The sequence below is a fragment of the Pelobates fuscus genome, chromosome 5, assembly GCF_036172605.1.
Source record: "Pelobates fuscus isolate aPelFus1 chromosome 5, aPelFus1.pri, whole genome shotgun sequence".
Lineage (NCBI taxonomy): Eukaryota > Metazoa > Chordata > Amphibia > Anura > Pelobatidae > Pelobates > Pelobates fuscus.
Genome location: NC_086321.1, coordinates 171185522 through 171202001, shown reverse-complemented (window position 1 = coordinate 171202001; position 16480 = coordinate 171185522). Strand labels below are relative to the sequence as shown.

Below are 16480 nucleotides of genomic sequence, written 5' to 3'. Positions count from 1 at the left end.
GAGCGTGGAGACGCTGAACGTCAGCAGCACTGACCCAGGAAGCACCTCTAGTGGCCGTCTGGGGAGTGGCCACTGGAGGTGTTCCTAGGCTCTAATGTAAACACTGCCTTTTCTCAGACAGTGTTTATTGCAAAAAGCCTGCAGAACAGACTAGACACCAGAAAAAAATTAATAAGCTATAGTTGTTCTGGTGACTATAGTGTCCCTTTAAATTGTGCCCTGGAACTCTCCTCATCTACCCTCTTCACATCATTGGTCACATTGGTAAACATTGCCCCAACCATAGAACCTAATTAAATTATGATCCCACAAGACTCAAGTGAGGAGGTGACGCGATCCTTTTGGACTTAAAGGGACACTCCAGGCACCCAGACCACTTCTGCTCATTGGAGTGGTCTGGGTGCCAACTCCCACTACCCTTAACCCTGCAACTGTAAATATTGCAGTTTTCATAAATATTGCAGGGTTAACTCCTCCTCTAGTGGCTGTCTAGACAGCCACTAGAGGGCACTTCCTGACGCTATGTGAGGACCTCCAGCGTCGCTAAAATCCCCATAGGAAAGCATTGAAAAAATTTTCAATTCTTTCCTATGGGGAGGTCTAATGCGCGTGCGCGGCATTGCCGCGCATGCGCATTAGGTCTCATCCCGCCAGCGGCTGCACATGCGCTGACGTCGGCAGGGGAGGAGTGTGGGCAGACCCTAAACCACCGCCGAGGGACATCGGTGGTGGTCTCAGGTAAGTCACTAAAGGGGTTTTCACCCCTTCAGCAACATGGGATGGGGGGTGGGAAGATGAGGGGACCTGCAGTGCCAGGAAAACGATTTGTTTTCCTGGCACTGGAGTGTCCCTTTAAGTGCTTGACATCCAATGACAAATGACATGGAGCACGATTGAAGCTCCATCTTTTTAACAACCTGCCGTTTATGTGTGTTTTAGACATGCCAATGAAAAATAAGTGACAGAATAACAAACTTCCAACTGCACCTGTGACAGGCAAAACCAGGCAGTTGGCCTGGGCTCCCAAATATATTTACATATAAAACCAAGAGGCTGCACTCACCTGAACATGCATACATTATAAGGAAGCTGCTGGGGCCAATTCATACAATCCAGCACACTTGCTCATTCGCTAAACAGCAATTTCAAAGCTCACAGAACATTTTTTTTTTCTTTTTAAAAACACATAACCCAGTCAAAGGCAATGGGGGTTTAGTTACATTATACGATCAAACATTCCATAAGCCTGCCACAACGTCAATGTACCCCATTTTAGGCAGGAAATATATAATCTATATCTCCTTTTATGCATGTTGATTCTCATATGTATGTGTACCTGCCTAATAAAGGTTTAGATGTACTATATATATGCTATTGTGCATGATCGCAGCTACAGTTATCGGTAGATGGAAGGACTGACTGATAATATGCAGTTTTAGTTGTCTATCTGTTCATCTTCTTAGGTAAAACATTTTTGTTTTGTTTTTCTTTAGTTTTTTTAAAAAAAAATTTATCTTTGTTTTTGCATCATCAGGTCCAGCATGTCTGGGTTACATCTGGTGAAGAAAGGCAGAGAGCACAAGAAAATGGATCTGCATCGAGACTTCACAGTCGCATCCCCAGCTGAATTTGTGACTCGGTTTGGTGGGAACCGCATTATTGAAAAGGTAGGAATAGATTATAACTTGTCGAGAAAACAAGTTGGGTTTTCTCGACATAAGTCATAAAAATATAAAAAATACATGGTCTCTCTAGGCTTCCATACATTTTGTGATGACAAGTATGCCTATTCGTACTGTACCATGCTTTCATCAGTTCTTATTATTTTCAAATCCCCCTATCTATATAGTTCTTTATAGTTATCTTCTGTAGCACAATAATTAATTCCAGGAGGACAATTTGTTTCAATTACTTTGCTTGGAAGGCCAGGAACACATTATTGAGTTTCAAGCAATAATGAGATTATGAAATGTATGTCCTTTTTACATTTTTTCCAATAACAAGCAAATCCAGCAGTTTTTGTTTGCTATGCCCAGTTCATTGCACAAACAATTGACAATAGAAACAGATCTACTGAGTTTATTGCATAAGGTTAAAATATATAAATTTTGACGCCAATTATTTCTTTTCTGAAACATTTATGAACATTTCAGAGCGGTTTTAGGTGACTACTTAACCACCTCATTTCTCCCAGTTTTCTATTTTAATTTTGTTTGTATCTGCTTGTATCTTTCATGAGAAGGGTTATGGTTTGCTACATTACATGGTTTTATTTCAATCCCAGGTCCTCATTGCTAACAATGGCATCGCAGCTGTCAAATGCATGCGCTCAATCCGGAGGTGGTCATATGAAATGTTCAGGAATGAGCGGGCTATACGTTTTGTGGTTATGGTTACCCCAGAAGATCTCAAAGCTAATGCAGGTACATCATAAAATCATTGAAAATATTCTGCAAATGAACTTTCTCAGTTTAGCAAGACGTGTGCAGTGTTTGTTTCACCTTCCAGTGCTGAAAAATTGTAATTAAAGTATAACGTATTATTAATAGAAGTAATGCAAACGATCTACTAAATATGCTATCATTAGCAAATAAACATTTGTATCACGATATAAGCATGAACAGCATACTATTTAGTAATGATAAACCAGTATTCATGGAGAATGACTGGAGCTGGATTACCTATAAGTAGGTATAGGTGGCCACCTATGGCCCAGGCTCATGGATACAGAGCTCTTACTCTGGCTGGCCGGGTGATCAGAAAGATCTCCTTTCTTGGCCTTTTGGCCCTTCACCTTCTCAAGGAAGCGTTGTGGTCTGCACCAGTATTGGGTGCAGACCACCTTAAGAGCTCCCTTGTGCTTTCCCACCAGACAACCAGGGATGGCTCTCGACTAGACCTCCAGTCAAAGCTAAGCTGTAGGGGGCCAAAACATACACTTAGATACTACACACACCAGGCACACTCAACCTCTCACTCAAAAACATTGCAGCCCTTAGTCTTTTTATTTTATTTTTTATACACAACACTCATCCACTACATACACTGACATACGTGCAACACTCAGCCTAGGGTTCTAGGAGAGGACAACCTTAATCTTTCTTTGTGAAAGACATTTATTCTCATTAACGGGGGGATTATGTTCCAATAGTATATCATTTAATTTTCAAATGCAATTTTACATGAAAATGGCCATATGTAATAATAATAACATATAGTTTTCTACTAAAAAAAGAACGATTGTTTTTATCTTTTGAGTAAGGGGTTCATTTTGCATAAAGACTGCATGTTGTTAAATGAAATATCTGTCTCTTAAAAAAACTATTTTATCTTTTAGTCTGAACTTAAAATGTTTAATCCTTTTCAAGTTGTATCTTACAATGTATTCTCTGGTCTTTCCTCTATCCAGAATACATCAAGATGGCTGACCACTATGTACCAGTACCTGGGGGACCGAATAATAATAACTATGCTAATGTAGAGTTAATTGTTGACATCGCCAAGCGAATACCAGTTCAGGTAAGCCTCCAGCATTGTGTAATTATGAACTAAACCAACATTACTTGGAACGTGATACAGTGCACCTCTGCTTAGCAACAATATTGAAGAGAACAAATATCTCACACTAATCCTGTCCATTAAATATGATGTGACAATTCTGTGTTTTGTCTTAGATTAATAATTTGTCTTTTAGTTTTATCTCCACACGGATGCAACTCTTATGATTCTACTCAACATTCCATTACAGACCAATGTGCTAATAGGAATAATCCTGCTCATAGTGTTAATCCAGTAAATGAAATGCCTTAGTTATTTATGTTTTGTCCTTTGTCCAAGATGGGCAAGGTACCCACATACACATCTTAGACCTTACTGTGCAGTTTGTATTTTGAGATAATTTATTAAATCAGTTTTAATCTTGGCAAAAGAGCTGAAGATGGGTAGAACAATGAAAATTGCTTTTGATTGGTGTTTGTGCCAAAAAGCTTTTAGACTTTTTTTGATATGACGTTTTCAGCTGTTGTGACACTGTTCCCATGCACATCTTATGAAGCTAATCTTGGATACTTCTACCTTTAAATTTCAGTTAGACGTTTAGTATTGGCTTTGCAGTAAGACATATTCATCGAGATTAAGTATATGTGGAATGTATACTCTTCATGTTCCTTTCTGTTTTCACTGATACCTGAAATTGTGCCGATAGCACTGCTAGACTTTATTTATAGTTTAACGTTACCTTAATTGGTTACCTAACCAACTGTTTAAAACATTTGATTTTAAATTAATTTTTTTTAGGCTGTGTGGGCTGGATGGGGTCATGCCTCAGAAAATCCCAAGCTCCCAGAACTGCTGCAGAAGCAGAATATTGCTTTCCTGGGTAAATACATTGTCCTCATTGTGCATCATTGTTTAAAATATAAACAGATCCCGAACGATTACTTAACTTCTTGGAATATTAGGCATCAGTATTATAGGTTTCCTCTAATAGTATGATGAGGAAGAAGTGATTCATGCCAACACTGTCAATTTTTTCCTTTAGCATTATTTAGATATTTCTAGACTTAGCATAATTTCTTCAACTGGCTTGGAAATAATAATTCTCTACAGTGTGCAATATTTTATCAAATGCTAAAGTCCCTTACAAACTACTCATATCCTTCATTCATGAGTTTTTATTAAGATGTATTTTTGCGTTTTTGCTGCCAATGTAGACCTCACTTTTAAGGTTGTTCATGCAAAATGTTTTTCAAAATATGAAATATTTTATTTATGTGTAGGTCCTCCCAGCGAGGCGATGTGGGCACTAGGCGATAAAGTGGCATCTACAATTGTCGCTCAAAGTGTGGGTATCCCAACATTGTCCTGGAGTGGGGATGGTAAGTCAGTAGATATAACTTTTAAAATACAAATGCTGGAAATACAATCCTACGCGCATACACATTCTTGTTTATATGGTTTTTAAAACTGGAGACTTTAGCAGTAGATACTATGTATTTGTTTTTCCTTCTAGATTGTATTTTATAAAACTCATGAATCAGAATGAACAGTAAATCATCTTTAGAATGACATATTGAAACTGAGAATGATGTAACAGTATTTGTTCTAATAAAGAACTGAGAAAGGTTTCATTAGGAAACAGAAATTGTGAATTGAGAATTGCGTTGCAAAATTTAAACCAAGCTATTACTGAGCTGGAGAATTTTTTAAACTTGGTTATTGTTGCCTAAATCTTGTAGTTTGGTTTTCAGTTCACAGTAAATAGGGTAAACAGGCAAAGTGAACAAGAATGTGTGTGTGTGTAAAACTATTATATAGATGTGTGTGTGTGTGTGTGTATATATGTGAAACTATTTTATATACAGTGGAACCTCTGAACTTGTACGGTCCTGTTCTCGAACAATTCGGAAGTCGAACAAAAATTTTGATAAAAAAATGCTTCGGTATGCGAATAATCTTTGGTACCTGAACATACAACAAAGAGCCATGAATAAAAAATGGCTCGGTATACGAACGAGCTTCAGAACCCGAACATACAACAAAGAGCCAAATGTCTCCACACGCAAACGATCTTCTGTACCCGAACATACAACAAAGAGGCATGTCTCATTTTCAAGTCAGACAATTATTATAAATAATTGTAATAATGGCCAACAGTACATTTTTAGCAAGTTGAAAGGCAGGAAACACTCAAATAAATGTCAGGTGCTTATTATTAGAGTGATCTCTGCATTTTTTTTATTTTTATTTTATTTTTTTATTTTATTTTGTTTGTGCATTGATGGTACATACAATCTCGCTTAGCCACAACAGCTAGAGCAAGTATTTTCTGTCAAACAAAGGTATGCAGTTGTTGGCATCAGTAAGGCAGCACATCTTTTAGTATATTGTGAAGGTTATTATTATTATTATATGTTGAAAACAGTGGGGTATCTAACGTGCAGCACCTGCTTAAGCGATGCGGGGTGAGTATGCTCTGAGTACCTATGGGTCAGGGTGCAACAGTTGCCGCTCTGGTCGCTAGGTGGGTCTAGGTTAGTGAGCCAGGAGCGTGTTAGAGAGGCTTACGTCCCCCTGCATATACACCTGGGTCAGTTATACCGGCCGATTTCTCTAGGGATTGTACGGGGGGCTGGGGGGGGGGGGGGGAAGAACAAGTAAAAACTGGTGCGTTGCACGCACACATCAATGGAGAGGGTATGCAAGTATGCTTAAAGTAGTGGGCAACATTCAAACATAAAAAACGCAAAAGTATAACATAACTGAGAAAGACTTAAGTCCATAATGTGGACGATGTCAGAGAGTTTATGGCACCGATGTAGACGCTTTTTCTCCCCTCTGGGCTGCCGGTACGAAGGGTTGCGCTGTGGCAGGATTCCAGGTTGTAGTCGTCTTCGGCTTGTTAGGTTCCGCTGTGGCTGGTGTCTGCCTTCCCAATGCGAGCTGCTGCAGGATTTCAGGTATTTCGGTAGCTTCGTGTAGTTTCAGATGACCAGTGTCTCTGGGTATAATTAGAGCTTTGGGTGCGCTCCAGCGGTAGGGTATGTTATGTGCCAAGAGTTCTGTAGTCAGGGGTCGCAGAGACCGTCTCCAGTCCATGGAGGCCTTTGACAGGTCTGGGTAAAAGGTTAAAGAGTGGCCCTCAAAGTGGAAGGGTGACTTATTGCGCACGCCCGCCATGAACGTCTGGCGATCTCGGCCGTGTTGAAATCTTACAATTACATTCCCTTTTTCTGGTGTGCCGATTTGTGGTCTGGAGATTTGTGGTCTGGAGATTTTTCTGGTGTGCCGATTTGTGGTCTGGAGATGTCCAGTGGCATCCCTTTGGTCTGTTTGGCCGTAAAGAGCGTGGCGAGCAATCTGCAAAATAAGTGTGGCAGCTCTGCCGTCTCTACCGCTTCAGGTAGGCCTTGGTTTTTAAGGTTCTTCCAGCGCCTCCTGTCCTCCAGCGCCGCCAAATTATCTTGATGCTGTCTTTGTGTCTTTTGCAGGGCAGAGATTTGTTGCTCCACTGTATTCAGTCGGGATTCTTGTGCGGCGGTATTAAGCTCCGCGTTTTGCAGGCGAGCCACCACTCCACTTATCTCGTCCCGGAACACTCCTATGTCGGTTGCTATATTGCGGCGTAGTTCACCCAGCATGTCTTTGAGTTTTTCCTCTGTTAGGCTAGGGTTCTTGGGTGGGAGAGTCGCTCTGCTCATTGCCCCTGCGCCGTAGTTGTCTTCTTCAGACTCTGTGGCCTCACTGAATGGGTGGCATAGGCCTTCCAGCTGTGGCGCCATATCGGGCCTCTGGTAGTTTTGAGGCCTCCCCAGGAGTTCTCCAATGTCCGCGGTAGATGGAGATCTGTCCGGCTTCGGTTTTTTGTTTCGCCGTCCCATGACCATCCAGGAGCAGGTAGCAGCCCAGGTAGCTGTGAAAAGTAGGTTTTTTTCCTCTGTTTTTGCAATAATTGTGTAAGTGTCTCTCGGAGCTTGAGACATGTGCGTCTTCTCAGTATGGCTGCTAGCTCCGCCCCCCCGATCTCTGCATTTTTAATGCATACATATAAATGTAAAATGCTGTAATTTTGGGGGTCTGGAACGGATTAATCAATTTTACATTAATTCTTATGGGAAATGTTTGTGTTTAGCAATGTATTAACTATCCACTTACTTCATGTGGAAGGGGTTTTCATCCACACTTTTTTCCCCACCACAATTCTTTTGGCATGTACTTTACAAGTAATACCAAGCCTCCATAGCAAGCCAGTAACGAACCTCATGCTGATGAGTTGCATTAAAGGAACACTATAGTCACCTAAATTACTTTAGCTAAGTAAAGCAGTTTTAGTGTATAGATCATTCCCCTGCAATTTCACTGCTCAATTCACTGTCATTTAGGAGTTAAATCACTTTGTTTCTGTTTATGCAGCCCTAGCCACACCTCCCCTGGCTATGATTGACAGAGCCTGCATGAAAAAAAAACTAGTTTCACTTTCAAACAGATGTAATTTACCTTAAATAATTGTATCTCAATCTCTAAATTGAACTTTAATCACATACAGGAGGCTCTTGCAGGGTCTAGCAAGCTATTAACATAGCAGGGGATAAGAAAATCTTAATTAAACAGAACTTGCAATAAAGAAAGCCTAAATAGGGCTCTCTTTACAGGAAGTGTTTATGGAAGGCTGTGCAAGTCACATGCAGGGAGGTGTGACTAGGGTTCATAAACAAAGGGATTTAACTCCTAAATGGCAGAGGATTGAGCAGTGAGGCTGCAGGTGCATGTTCTATACACCAAAATTGCTTCATTAAGCTAAAGTTGTTCAGGTGGCTATAGTGTCCCTTTAACAATAAAACAGCTGTTACCAAAGATTGACAAAGGTCATGCACATTTTAAAAGAACAATCTGTCTACTTATGCATAGAAAGAAAACTAAGGAGAATTTAAAATAAAAACAATGTGGAATAGAGGGACAAAGAATTCTGATTCTAAAGCCAAAAACTGCAAATGCACTTGTGTTTCATACCTGGCCAAGGAAGAGGCCTGCAGAATGCATTGTTTTATGTATAAACATTTTGTAATAACCTGAAAGATTCTTTGTAAGTTCCAAAGGCATATAGAAAGGAGGAGGATGTATTACACAACCTTTGCCTAGCGGAACACTGGGTCACACTTATTATTCTGTTTGTATCTCAAAGCTTGGCCTTATTTTATCTTTTCTTCTATAGGACTGCTTTTGGCCACCTCAGAGGACAAGCAGCAGCAAAATATTATCTGTGTTCCAACTGAGATTTATGTACAGGGCTGTGTCAAAGATGTGGACGAAGGATTGGAGGTAACAATCTATTCGGCTAATGAGGGAATGATACTTAGCATTTTCCTGTAACCACATTTTGAGATAAAGCTAGATGGTGATACATATGTCCCAGGGCATATTGAATACTCAGAACATATTTCCCGAGTTTGAAACAAAATCAAGAATACAGTATCTCCGTTACAGGAAATGGGTAGACTGTATAGCTCAGTTTGCTGGATCAGCCATTATAATGCAAGTTCTCTGCACCTTTTGTGAATAGGCATCATAATACAGTTATCATGGCTCATGGAAATTAAAAATGAATAAGGAGACGAGCGACGTTCATATATATAAAAAATGTGCAATACCCTCTAATGCCTAACCAATGTAAAACCATGAGAATAACTGCTTACCCTTGCTGTTGTGGCATTGTAAGCCTGATGTGTATTTTCCTTGCACAAATAAAGTAAAGAATAAAAAAAAAATGAAATGAGGAGTGCATCTAATGAAAATATACTGGGGCTTCTGGTAACTTGAGTTTAAACAATGAGTAGATCAATTAACAGTGTGCTCTTGGAGGGGGAATTGGACATCCAACATCAAAGGAGACTATAAATGTATTCAAAATCTGAGGTGTGAAATTTGACCAGTTCAATAAAATTCGAGATCAATATCTTTATTGTAGAGATTAGTAGTATTGTGACTAGGGTCTGTGCTATTTTAGTCTCAAGATACACTTTTGTGGTTCATTTGATTATATTAAAGGACCACTATAGGTTAAAGGACCACTATAGGCACCCACACCACTTCAGCTCAATGAAGTGGCCTGGGTGCCAGGTCCATCTAGGATTAACCCTGCCTGCTGTAAACATAGCGGTTTCAGAGAAACTGCTATGTTTACTTTAGGGTTAATTCAGCCTCTAGTGGCTGTCTGAATGACAGCCGCTAGAGGCGCTTCCGCGCTTCTCACTGTGATTTTTACAGTGAGAAGACGCCAGCGTCCATAGGAAAGCATTGAGAATGCTTTCCTATGGACTGGCTGAATGCACGTGCATTCAGCTGATGATGGCCAAAGGAGGAGGAGAGTCCCCAGCGCCGAGGGAGCCCGGCGCTGGAGAAAGGTAAGCCCAGGTAAGCTCCATTCAGCCCGGCGGGAGTGGGACCCTGAGGGTGGGGGCACTCTCAGGGCACTATAGTGCCAGGAAAACGAGTTTGTTTTCCTGGCACTATAGTGGTCCTTTAAAGGATCACTCTGACGTTAGATGAAAATTCATTTGTTTTCATTTTTTATGTTTTTTATTGAGATGATAGCATATTACAAGTGAATGTTGTTACCAGCATAAAACTCTATAACAATAAAAGTTTACATTGATTTTCAGCTAACATAAGTTGAACAGGCACATAGATAACATCTCCTTTAATGAGCAAATCAGTAACTTCAGTATATGCAACAAGTGAATGGTTATCACACGTAATAAACTTTCAACACTAATGACACAAGTTGGGAAAGTGAACGTTTAATATTGATATAAAGTGAGACAAAATTATTGCTTGGAGTGCAAAACAGAAAAGGAAAATGGCATGTGTCATAAGCAAATCTGAGTTAAACTTGTGTTAAAAAATTACTACAGTCAACTCTACTGTCGCTTAATGAAGCAGTTTTGTGTATAGGTCATCAACATGCAGTCTCACTGCTCAATTCTCTTTTATTTAGGAGTGAAATCACTTTGTTTCTGTTTATGCAGCCCTAACCACACCTCCCCTGGCAGTGGCTGACACAGCGTGCACGAAAACAAAATGGTTTCATTTTCAATCGGATGGCATAGGCTAGGGTGGCATAAACAAAGGGATTAAACTACTAAATAGCAGAGAACAGAGCAGTTAAAATGCAGGGGTATGACCTATACACGAAAACCATTTCATAAAGCTAAAGTCATTCTGGTGACTATAGTGTCCCTTTAAATTTTTTGCATGAAATGCTCAGTTTTATTTACAAAATTGTACTAATAATTTGGCAAATGATGTTATGATCTAGTTCAGACAAGACAAAGCCAGGGCAAACATTGCAAATGAAGACCTCTCTGGGAGCTTTCTCTGTGCTGAGTAACATGTGCAAAGGGAAGAGCTTATAACAATAACCGACAGGGAGCTAAGATGGGGGCACCCATTTGCAGGGTAAAGGGGTATGGATTTCTATGTTTTGTTTTATTTTTTCCACCATAAAGACATCTTTGTTAACTGTAGAGATAAGTAAACTAACTATTAAAAATCATTCAAAGTGACCATTCCACTTTGTTGGTCAAGTGGGCTTTTAAATTGCTGTGTTAAAACGGGCATCATGAAAAAGGGGGTTTTCATTCTGGTAAAAACTTACACCCAAGTTAAGATGTTAAAACGTTGAATTTTGAGTTTATCCAGAATTGCATTTTGTCCATGATATCATAAAAGCTCTATGGACATGGGCCATTAGCCAGTTGGCTTTCAGTTTTTACAAATTATCCCAAGTTAAATCGCACTCTTGAGCTCTTTAAAAACACATTCAAGCCAGCACTAGTAATATCACCTGTTTGTCTTGATAGCATTTTATGGAATATCAAATGTGATATTTCTGATTTTCTAATCCTATAATAATTACATCTTTCTTCCACTCATCTCTGCAATGCATATGTATTATAAAATATGTATATCAAATAAATAAGTATCTTGCAATAACTTTTTTTTACTGTAATTAAATGGTGGCAGGTAATGGACAGTAGTGTAACTCCTTCTAATATCAAGCATGTATGCTCTGGTCTGCCAAATGGTATAAAATGCCCTTTTCTATTTCATAAACAAGTATGTTATCTTTCTGACATTCAGTCTGCAGAGAGAATCGGATATCCAGTGATGATAAAAGCATCTGAAGGAGGAGGAGGGAAAGGCATCCGAATGTCTGAGCGTGGAGAGGATTTTCCCAACCTCTTTAGACAGGTCAGAATATCTTGCCGACACGGTCACTGTCTAGGTTTACAATGTGTAGTTGTCAAAAGGAGGATAACATTAACTGAGCAGTGTTTTACATAGCAACCATCAACCTTAGACTTTCACCTTTTGATCTATCCCTGTTATACCTTTCGACCAAAGTATCTTCAAATTGTGCCTTTAAAAGGATAAAATCCTACCTTTCTCCAACATGGTTATCCAATATCTTTCCATTGTGGTCAGTATAGTTTCTCAAGTTTCAATGGAAAACCTTTTTGTATTTGCAATGTTGTGGTAATGAACAGATCACCAGAAAGTGGTTTAGAGAGACTTTATATATTTATGTAATATTATCATATCCTTCGATGACCATTTAAAACTATATGTACACGTGGGAGTTTTATTTATATGGAAAAAGGAATCTCTAAAACAGGCATACCAGTGACCTGCTGTGCGTAACATGAAAATTAACTATACTGATCTGAAAAGGAAATAGATCTGAATTGCCATGGGGTACCACAAAACAAAAAACTGAAATAAAAAATATTGGAATTGGTATTATATATTTTCAATTAAAAGGAAAAGGGGGAAAAAAATTAAAATATACCACAAATAAAAACAAGACTGATTATGTCGGGTACTAACATTTTTCTTTCTTTTCTTTTCTATTTATCTAGGTGCAGACTGAGGTGCCTGGGTCCCCCATCTTTGTAATGAAGCTAGCTGAACACGCTCGCCATTTGGAAGTCCAAATTCTGGCAGATCAGTACGGCAATGCTGTGTCTCTCTTCGGACGTGACTGTTCCATACAACGGAGGCATCAGAAGATAATAGAGGAAGCTCCACCTACAGTGGCAACCCCTGCTATCTTTGAATACATGGAGCAGTGTGCAGTACGTTTGGCAAAGATGGTGGGCTATGTGAGTGCCGGTACAGTGGAATACCTCTACAGTGGAGATGGCAGCTTTCACTTCCTGGAACTTAATCCTAGACTACAGGTTGAACACCCATGTACGGAGATGATTTGTGACGTCAACCTCCCTGCTGCTCAGCTACAGGTACAGCAACGTTTTTCACCAGCTATTCAGTAACCATTGCTTAGTTGATTAAAAAGTCATATATAAAGGTTTGTTATTTTTCCTTTTAAGACTAACAGTAACATTAAAAAGAATTTTGCACAAACTACTCGTTCTCTTTAAAGGATCACTATAGGGTCAGGAACACAAACATGAATTCCTGACCCTATAGTGTTAAAACCACCATCTAGCCCCCCTGGGACCCTCATGCCTCCATAAATATAGCAAAATCTTACTGTATTCAAGCTAGAAGCTGTAACTCTGCATGCAGTTTGCCTAAAAAAAAACAAGCAGTCTGCTGACATCATCAGAAGTGGTGGCCTGATCCAATCACAGTGCTTCCCCATAGTATTGGCTGAGACTGACAAAGAGGCAGATCAGGGGCAGAGCCAGCATGATTCAAACACAGCCCTGGCCAATCAGCATCTCCTCATAGAGATGAATTGAATCAATGAATCTCTATGAGGAAAGTTCAGTGTCTGCATGCAGAGGGAGGAGATACTGAGTGTTTGGATGCATTTTAGGCAGCCATGACCCAGGAAGGATCTCTAACAGCCATCTGAGGAGTGGCCAGTGAAGTTATCACTAGGCTGTAATGTAAACACTGCATTTTCTCTGAAAAGACAGTGTTTACAGCAAAAAGCCTGAAGGTAATGATTCTACTCACCAGAACAAATTCAATAAGCTGTAGTTGTTCTGGCTACTATAGTGTCCCTTTAAAATATATTTTTTTTTAAACATTTTTTTTTTTTTTTTAAATGAGCTGCTGGTATATGAACGAGGTTATCGCACTAACCATGTTCATACAAAAAAGTTCAAAAATGGGGAGAAGAAGCTGCAATGGAAGCCTAAATAGGTGAAGTAACTGTATGCAGACATTATTATAAATGCATATTACACAGCTGGGTGAAATAGGGACATGGCTAAGAAAGAAAAACTTAGATTTTATTCTCACTAAACACCAACAAGTAATGAATTGTAAACCACATTTTTAATTTAGGCAAGATTTGCCAGGGTATAGCTGTTGCTGAGTGTGAGATTTATTTCAAAATCATTTTTTGCCTAGATTTTGCAATTTGGTTTATGGTTCAATAAAATTCTGTGAGCAGCCTCTAATCAGCTGTCAGTAGAGCAAAATATGTATGACACATTTACTGTAACACAAAATTGGGAAGAAAAAAATAGTTTCTCCTACTTCTTCACTATTATATAATATTAGCACAGTCTACGTTTTTGTAATGTTTATCTTTTCTTTTTGTTCTTTATGACTAGATATCAATGGGAGTTCCTTTGTACAGAATTAAGGATATAAGAGTTCTGTATGGAGAGACTCCTTGGGGAGATTCCCCAATCTGCTTTGATAACCCAGTGAACCCACCCCAACCAAGAGGACACGTCATTGCCGCCCGAATTACCAGTGAGAACCCTGATGAAGTAAGATTTTGGAATGTTTGACACATTAATTGTTAAGACTCCAAATGAGTGTTGAAGCAATAAAAGCATGGCTGTCAACATACATTCATCTCTTTGTTAATTACAGTTTTTCTTCAGCCATTTTTAGAACATACAGCCACCAAGGAGCAAAATAGCTCATGTCCAATTTAATGCTTCAGTGATCAATCATAGTCAAAGAATCTAATTACTATGAGCCCGTTGGAGATGTTCAGTACCAGTAGCCCGTTAATGGTAGCACAATGCCCAATGCCGGTGATGCCCACTGTTCAATGTTAGTCAACATCTCTATGCTGTTGGCTGCGTCCATCTTGGATCCTTTGTAAATATTATTATAGACTCCGTCCTTAAAGCTTAGAGAAACCATAGAAAACAGGAGAAATTAAGCAATGTTTCTTCTCCTTATTTGGAATGTGTGTGCAACCGTGGATTTGCCTGGACTGAACTAGTTTTTTTATGTAATTTGCTAAATCTTTAAATAAATGTAAAAGAAAACAGAGCATCACGTGAAAAGCAAATAATATTTAATATTTAAGTTATAGATCATGTTTCATGCTTTATTCAGTGGTCTAACTTCCAGAGAATTGACTCTTCCTGTCTAAAGTCTGATGAATTAAGATTAACCAATCCATTTAAGATTATTGTGCAGTATGGTTTTTAAAACCAATATTTTCCTTCTTCTTTTATGGGTTTGACCAGAGATATTGTGTCACTGCTAATAATTTATAACTGTAAACGATTTCTGCTTTTGATTGTAGAATAATTATAAAATGTTTGCATATATATTTTTGTCCCATTGCAATAGTGAGAGCGCATAATTGTTGTTTTTCTAAAACATTCAGTAATGTCACGTTTTGGACAGGAGGAGGGCAGGGCTATATTTGATTGTTCAGATTATTCTTATCTAATAACATTTGATCCTGATGCTCCATATGATTTGCTTGTTAATCTATTGCTTATGTCATTTATGTTTTTATTTCAATATCCAGGGGTTTAAGCCCAGCTCCGGCACAGTCCAGGAGCTGAATTTTCGCAGTAACAAGAATGTATGGGGATATTTCAGTGTGGCAGCTGCTGGCGGCCTGCATGAGTTTGCTGATTCCCAATTTGGACACTGCTTCTCCTGGGGAGAAAACCGAGAGGAAGCCATATCGTTAGTACTGTTCTCTAAATGGAAATCTTTCACTTTAATATGTTTTGTTTTTATTGTCTTCCTGTAGCGTCATTGGTAAATTATAAAAGTATGATTGAAATGTTTAAGGAAATGCAAAGTCAGTAAAAACGTCCGATATTCACTAAAGGAGAGTATTATTTATTAATCATTAAGCTTCTTTTTGTGTGGCCCAATTAGTGTATTTGAAAAACATGGAGTTTCCTTCAAAATCCAATTGGCAATACAATATTTAGTAAAGTAGTCCATCCCACCCAGGCAGGCATATAGTAAATTAGACACCTATTTTAGGGATCGACCGATTATCGGTTTTACCGATATAATCGGCCGATATTCGGTATTTTCGGAAATATCGGTATCGGCCAATAGGGATACCGATATTGCCGATAATACCTCCCAGGACCGCCAGGCTCATTACAAGCCCGGCGGTCCTGGGGGGGGCGGGCAGCAAGCATTTACTCACCTCCCTGCAGCTCCTCCAGCTTCCCAGTGTAAATCTCGCGAGACCCGCGGCCAGCTCTGACGGCCGCGGGTCTCGCGAGATTTACACTGGGGAGCTGGAGGAGCTGCTGGGAGGTGAGTAAACGCTTGCTGCCCACCCTACTTCCCTCCCCTCCCCCAGCTAAGCCAATGCCACTGGACCACCAGGGATTAACATATCCCCCTCCCTGGCAAGGCAACAAGCAGGGAGGGGGGACAACAAAAAAATAAATAATAATCATAATTAAATATATTAAAAAAAATAATAATTTAATATAAAAATTTAAAAAAATGTTTTTAATAAAAAATGCCCCCTCACACACACACTATTATTATACACATACACTATACAAACACACTGTGTATATAATTCAGTGTGTTTGTAAAGTGTGTGTATATATAATGCAGTGTGTTTGTATAGTGTGTGTATATATAATGCACACTACACAAACACACTGTATTATATACACACACACACTATACAAACACACACTGCATTATATACACACACACACTATACAAACACACTGAATTATATACAAACACACACACTATACAAACA

The 16480-nt window shown here is 39.2% G+C and overlaps 1 protein-coding gene across 5 annotated transcripts in view; it reads left to right on the top strand.

Moving 5' to 3' along the window:
- ACACB (acetyl-CoA carboxylase beta) overlaps positions 1–16480 on the top strand; it is a 159948-nt gene that overhangs the window by 74418 nt on the left and 69050 nt on the right. For all 5 annotated transcript variants that reach the window (XM_063454679.1, XM_063454677.1, XM_063454678.1 and 2 more), the window contains 10 exons: positions 1535–1667; positions 2285–2423; positions 3410–3519; positions 4297–4378; positions 4779–4877; positions 8711–8817; positions 11638–11748; positions 12417–12797; positions 14088–14249; positions 15257–15420. In XM_063454679.1, coding sequence (XP_063310749.1) covers positions 1535–1667; positions 2285–2423; positions 3410–3519; positions 4297–4378; positions 4779–4877; positions 8711–8817; positions 11638–11748; positions 12417–12797; positions 14088–14249; positions 15257–15420 — 1488 coding nt within the window. The remainder of the gene's footprint in view (positions 1–1534; positions 1668–2284; positions 2424–3409; positions 3520–4296; positions 4379–4778; positions 4878–8710; positions 8818–11637; positions 11749–12416; positions 12798–14087; positions 14250–15256; positions 15421–16480) is intronic.